This window comes from Mus musculus, chromosome 13 (genome assembly GCF_000001635.26).
Source record: "Mus musculus strain C57BL/6J chromosome 13, GRCm38.p6 C57BL/6J".
Taxonomy (NCBI): domain Eukaryota; kingdom Metazoa; phylum Chordata; class Mammalia; order Rodentia; family Muridae; genus Mus; species Mus musculus.
The window spans coordinates 75,765,812-75,772,793 of NC_000079.6; the positions used below are offsets into that span (position 1 = coordinate 75,765,812).

At 38.7% G+C, this 6,982-nt stretch overlaps 1 protein-coding gene and 1 non-coding gene across 2 annotated transcripts in view; both read left to right on the forward strand.

Annotated features, from left to right (window-relative positions):
* Ell2 (elongation factor for RNA polymerase II 2) overlaps positions 1–6,550 on the forward strand; it is a 64,878-nt gene extending 58,328 nt beyond the window's left edge. Inside the window, exons 9-12 of the mRNA NM_138953.2 lie at positions 343–409; positions 3,728–3,899; positions 4,735–4,779; positions 4,869–6,550. Coding sequence (NP_620403.2) covers positions 343–409; positions 3,728–3,899; positions 4,735–4,779; positions 4,869–4,985 — 401 coding nt within the window. The 3' untranslated portion in view covers positions 4,986–6,550. The remainder of the gene's footprint in view (positions 1–342; positions 410–3,727; positions 3,900–4,734; positions 4,780–4,868) is intronic.
* On the forward strand, positions 2,244–2,386 carry LOC115488213. The gene has a single exon (XR_003950724.1). It is a non-coding gene; the product is annotated as a small nucleolar RNA SNORA42/SNORA80 family (small nucleolar RNA).
* Positions 6,551–6,982: the final 432 nt, after the last annotated feature.

Below are 6,982 nucleotides of genomic sequence, written 5' to 3' on the forward strand. Positions count from 1 at the left end.
CCTTTGCCTGGCTGCATCTGCCACCGCAGTCTTTGAATTGCCAGGCAGATGCTACAAGTCTGATGAGAGAATAGAGGATTGACCTTGGGTTAAGATGGAATTCCTTTATTGTGCAGACTCTGCAGTAGCTGGGTGCTTTAAATGCCTGGTGTCAGCCCTGCTGGCCCTGGGTGCAGGCCTCCATTGTTTTTGCTCCATTGTAGTCCTTGCTTGCTGTTGCTTATTGAGGTAGAAGAAAAGAATTTGAGGAAAAGTGTTCCAGATGTTTCTAATATATTTTAAAGTTAGAGCCATTTGATAACCAGTAGGTTGATGAACACTCTGGTTTTTCCCCCTTCATAGGAGTTAAAGAAGGGTGCACAGCCTCCATGGAGCCTTCTTCAGCACTTGAACTCCCAGATTATTTGATGTAAGTTTTCTGTCTTCCAATGGAGAGGGCTGTTTAACTTTAGAAAGTTCGAAAATTCTTTTCCCATAATTTGCAAATGAAAAAAAGTAAGTAATTCCAGAAATAGAGTCCTGGAGCCACCTCTGCAATTGAAAGGCTGCCATTGAGCCTGCTGTCCCAGATGCACTCACTGTCTTTAGGAGCAGCTTGTGCCTCCCCTGTGCAGGGCAGTGCTCACTGGCTTTTAAGTATAGAGAAGTTTGTCCTTTGTTCCAGGGCCAGGGTGAGCATATGAGTCTTCAAAGCTGACTGTCCATCAAAGCACAGCCCTAGAGGAGCCCAGAGTGCTCACGGGGCTTGAGCGTCTGCACTCAACAATGCAGAGCAGGCGTAGGCTCGTTTTTTATGGAAATAAAGGTCTTCTTCTCAAATTAATTCTAAGAGGAAAGAATAGTAAAGTTGCCTCGTTTTCCTTTAGTACCAGGTATGAGTTTTTCTTGTGAGAACAAGTTGCTAAATGCTGAGCTGGGAATATTTTTGTAACTGCTTATCACAGAAATTATAACTTGGGCTTATAATTCTAGCTTTTTCATACAATAAAAGGCTTCTGTAAGAAGAAAATAGTAAAGTTGCAAGTGCCTGGAAAAGTGGAGCGTGGAAAAGCTAAAAGCTCTGATAGCAGAAGGCTTTCAAAATGAAACAAATCTGCACGTTGTAGCTAGAACCTAGAGCATGAAGTTATAACCTGAGCTATCTGAACCTTTTTTTTTTTTCTGTTATTGCCGTCTCATAGTGGGCCAAGTTAGGCTATCCTTGTATCCTTTGATTGTTGCAGAGGAGAGAACATTTTAGATTTACTAAGCTGTGCTTCTACTTAACCCCAGTGTGACAGCTACAGCTGCTGGAGAATGAGAAAGCAGGATGATGCCAGTGCCCCTCTCAGCTCACACTGGGTAGTGTGGTGGTGAGGAGCCACTGGGTAGTGTGAGCAGCCTCCACAGACTCCAGTGCTAGGAGTCTCACCCTCCACTCACCTTACTCTCCCAGGAAAGTTGAGCCCAGGAGCTAACAATCAGGATACCGCCTGCATTCTCCTGTGATAACTTTTACATCCTTTCAATAACAGTGTTATGTATAAAATAGTACATCCTAAGATTTCTCTATGGATTCAAAGGTATTGCCGTGTTTGCCAACCTAATTGGCTAACTATATTTAAGAAGTGTTTTAAGTTAATCCTAATGTGTTAGTGGAGTCTTACAGCAGGAAATGATCACTGGATAGATCACTAAGAAATGTTGATCCTCTGCCTCAGTGAACTGTGTGTACTTGTCATGTTCCTAAAGCTTTCATTATATATTTAATTTACTTAAATAAAAGCGACATGTTTTGCCCAAACTAAAAACTTTATACCAACCAGTACAGCTATTTTCTAAAACTAAGAAGAACATTTCCAAAACTCAGAACTTAACTTACCTCATAAGAAAACCGAAAGGAGACTCCATGTTGAGTCTTTGAATAATTCTCATTTAACCACAAAAATTTTTGTATGCTAAAATATTTCTGTTACTTGTGGTTGGGAGTTATCTCATTTTTGTGCGTCTTTATTCTGTTACCTCATTAAAAACCAACTGCAAAGTCCTAAAAATCTGTTAAAAATAGTTTTTTCTTAAAATACCAGTATCAAACTGCAACACAATTGTTGGCTTCGTTGTAGTTTTCCTTAACAAAGTTATTAAATAAAATACCAAGTGTCAGAGTCTTAGAAAGTGTGATAAGTATATTACACAATGGATTAAACCAGAGTTTCAAGGTTGCCTTAGTCTTTACCTTTTTTTTTCCAAAAAAAAAAAAATGTATATTGATTTTATTCATTTGATAATGAACTGTCTTAAAATTTTTTAAACATTCATAGTGTCCCATGCTAGAGCAACCCGTGGCCCTGAACCATTGCCTGGCCTCTGTCTGTAGGCTGCTGGCACTGAAGTGGGTCGCACAGTAAGAAAAAAAAGTAGAAGAAAAAGAAAAATTTTAAACAAACTGACAATAACTTATATACACTTATTCCCAGGAACCTGAGTCACCCTCAGGGCTCCCTCTGATGTGCAGTAAGATAGCATGTCTGCAGAGGACTGCTCCCTGTGGCTGGCAGGGGTCCTCTTGCAGCTGAGACCAGCTGGGTAACTTAAATCAGCGCAGTGCTACTGTCTCCGTCACGCTTAGAAAACCCAACCTCGATACTGTGGAACTCAGCAGAAATGAGAATACTACTGAGGACGCTCAGTTTGCACACTAGTCACTTTTCCCACTTGCCCACTTTCCCAGCAAGGCATTTGTGGTAAAGCAACTTATATAAAACTGGTATGATTATATAAAGCCATCCGGAGAGGCCCAAGTTCCAAGATGTTGGCACCGTAAGGATCAAGTGTGCACCTTAGAATGCATTCTACAGCTCCCCCCAGCTGCCTGATGTCAGTTTTAACCCAAAATAATCAAGAAAATAGATCTTCAATGGCAGGAAAACAAAACAAAAAGGAAAGCTGACTGTGAACTAATGATACTGTTTGTCTTACTATTAAAATGACCTTTAAACTGATTTACTTACAGCTGAGTTACCTGGTATATGGAAAAGACAGCACATGTACACGTGCACACACACAAATACATGCAAGTACTTACATATACACATGTAAAAATAAATCTTTCCTTATCCAAAAGTGGGGGAAGGATATAATCTAGAGAAACTTTTTGGTGGAAGGCCTTACTCTAGGTCATTTTTTTTTTTTAAATTTGTCCTAATTAGAAGTATCACAAAGGAACAGAGAGCAAACCAGAAGGTCCTTGTTGAAACGTTCTGCTTGTCACAGATCTAAAGGTCACCTCTCACAAAGCAGTGGGTCTTGGGACAGCTTTGACTTCAGTCTTCAGTGGCATTCCCCCAGACATGTAACCTAGCAAGCACTTTGTCCATATTACTTGTAACAGATGGCTTGGTCTCTTCCGCTGTGTGGTAGTAAATTGTCTGGAATAGAGAAAGGCTCTGGAACAAGTCTGTACAAACATTCTTTTCTTTTTATGTGGTTCCTTTTGATTTCCATTACCAATGAATCTCACATTCTCCATGGACACACTTAAGGCCTTCTGTCTGGAAGGTCATTTCACCTGGAAGGTCCTGTGAAAGAGTGGCCTGGCAACAAACCAGAGGCAGAGTGACATGCAGTTACTGTAGATATATGCAAGAAGGCAGTCTCTTTAACTATTTAGCTTAAATCCCAGCCTCGTGCCACTGGACTTATTCTTTCTTTCTCTCATTTATCCTGTTTTCCTCTCTTTTCATATTAGAAAATATATTGCTATTGTCTCTTATGAGCAACGCCAGAATTACAAGGATGACTTCAATGCTGAGTATGATGAATACAGAGCTTTGCATGCAAGGATGGAGACTGTAGCCAGGAGATTTATTAAACTGGATGCACAACGAAAACGCCTTTCTCCGGGTTCAAAAGAGTACCAGGTAAAAGGACGTGTTCCCGAATGAACTGAGTTTGATTTCTTCAGCTTCCCTAGTGCCATCCTAACAGCCTTTAGCCTAACTGTCTAACACACTAGACTATCTGATGCTTTAGGAAACAAAGGGGCTTGAAATAGTTCTTAAATACTGGGGAAAACATAAACAGTGGGGGAAATGTGTTCTGCTATAATATATAATGTGCCGTGAAACATACAAAACAGAACTAAGTACTGTTAACTGGGCACTTGCTGCAATTGTAAGAGACACCATTGTGTTACATTCTAGTAATTTCAACCATTATTCTGTTTGCTAGGTTCCTAGTTTATTACATTTAGAAGGACTTAATAGTAAAAGTTATTGAATTATTAAAATGTAATATTATGTCTCGCTTTTAAGGGTATTATCAATCTGTCCATATTATTTTGTACTTTTTTTCACCAGTACAATGCTTTGTGGAAAATTTTTCATCAACTTAAAAAGCACTTAACTCTCTTTTTACTGTCCTTTTTGTAGGGCCTACAGGGCACTTAACTTTCTTTTTACTCTCCTTTTGTAGGGCCTACGAGGCATTCTTGTAATGTAGATTGTCTTGCTGGACAGAGCTGCTAGCTGTCTGTCCGTCTGAGATGATAGACCTACAGAATATGTAGAATTGCTGAGTCAAGTTTGCATTTGCTGTTTTGATAGCTGCTGCCAAATTGCCAAATTGGGACAAATGTCTCAAGTTATATCTCATCAGTATTTCCTACACCTTCCAGGTGCTTGTTAGATATAGTACTAACTCTTCTTGTTAGATGTAGTACCATACTCTTCTTAATTGTAATTTATAACTTTACAGAATGTTCATGAAGAAGTCTTACAGGAATATCAGAAGATCAAGCAGGTGAGTACCACGCCTTTGCCTTTCTGGCCTACAGTGAGAAGCAGGGTAAATTCTGTGACCTAATGCCTCACTATTTTCTTTGTCTACAGTCCAGTCCCAATTACCATGAAGAAAAATACAGATGTGAATATCTTCATAACAAGCTGGCTCACATCAAAAGACTAATAGGTGAATTTGACCAACAGCAAGCAGAGTCATGGCACTAAAGCTCTGCTTGGACCAGAAGATGTGAATAAACTAAAGCTTATTTATTTAAAATTCCAGATGAGTTGCTCTAGATTCTAAAAGATGAAACTTTGCTTGTTGGAAGTTTCAGTATTAGTAAACTTGAGTTACTTTTTTTCCTCTCTATTTTACTTTGCTGCCCTGAATTTTGAAGCTGCTTTTTTTCTGGTCCTCTCCCCAACCACCCACCCCCAACCCCCAACTTGTTTGTTAATAGAAGCAATTTTTAAGAGATTGGGGATCCAGTGTCTATACTTCAAATCAATTTTCCTTGATAACTTGTCTTTGTCATTAGCGATGATTTTTTTTTTTTTTAGATATCGGGGATGCAAAGTCCATACAGATGCAAAGAATTGCGTGTGTTTAAAACAAGACAAAACAGTAATGTGCAAGGTGAAAAGCTTTTGGATAAACAAAAGCCTATTTTCTGACCTTTCTTAATGTAAACTCTTTGCCTTAAATGGTAGAATATTTAGACATTTGCACAAAGTACAAAAAATCAAAACATTGTTTTTGGAGGGTTGAAAAATAGAAAGTGAATGTGTATAGTTTTCTATACACATACATACATACATACATACATACATACATACATACATACATACATGCATACATACATACATACATACATACATACATACATACATACGGGCTGTCTGGCTCTAGAGTGTTAAATCTGCCCTAAAAGTTAAACCCCCATTGCAATGGCTGCCTTAAGGTGTTTGCTAGTTGTGTACATCATGTGGTTAACCAGTAGCTACACTGCTTCCCAGTGATAACAGCCCCAGCCCGGGAAGCACACTGTGGCCTACCAGCATCAGAACCTGTGTGTTCTGCTTGTCTGTCTGCAGAGCTGCTGTGGATGTGAGCTGTGTGAAGGTTAAAAAGCTGCTACTCTCAGTAGGCCGGACACTCAGGTTAAAGAGCTGACGAGTGTTGCAGTAGCTTGTTGGTGTGTGTTTGCTTGGTTTTTGTTTGTTTCTGTCAAATTGCTACTTCTATTGTGGAAGACAAAAGCATTTCCATTTCAACAGTTTGTCAGCTTTATTAATGTTGGGCAAAAAATGATATGTTATGAAAATGAAACAGATCTTATAGTTTTGGGGCAAAATGACAAAAATAAATGTGTAGGTAACCTATTTATATACTGCTATAAAGTATTTTTTGAAGAAAGATATGCAAAGAAGCTATTACCTACATCAGATGTATATTTAAATTTTTTTTCATCCTGGATCCCAGGAATATAAAAAGAGTAGATATATTTAACCATAACATACTGTGACTCATCAAATAGCACAAACTTTCATTTCATGGAGTTTATCTGTTAACGTTGATTTAAACTATCACTTGTCTTATCATGTGGGAACATAAGTTATGTGGTCAAAATATAAAGATTTTGAACTAAAGTTGATTCAGGTTGTCTTGTATTGTCTCAAAGTGCTGCCAGTTGAAAAGGGAAGCATTATGTTTACAAATCTGTTTTGAAATGTTTGCCAAAATTTTGGTAGTATCTTTAATAAAGATGTTTGTCTTCAGCATCCAAAAATAAGTGAATAATTTTGACGTGTATCACTGTAAAGTAGAAAATGTTAGTACTGAGGCCTTGTGGCAGTATATGTTGATTAACTTTCTTGTGGAGTTTTCCTGAAATGTCAACTGGAAAGACTGGGTAATGGATCCAAAGCACAGAGGCAGCCAAGCACTGAAGCCAAGATTCCTCTGACGCTACAACTCTGGTATCACTGCACACATTCCATCTCTGCATGGCCTTCTGGAGACTTCCATTTCAGTTTTGAGATCCCTGGTGCTCTTTTACCTTGATAGTGCTACAGTCATTATTAAGTAGAAGTTTATCTCAATCTTTTGAGTTTAAAAAGAAGAAAAGAAGCTTAGTTATGGCTAAATTGGGGCCTCACATTATCATCGTAGATCTCTTGACATAATGACTTCAGGAGTACACTCTGAAGTGTTGGCCTTT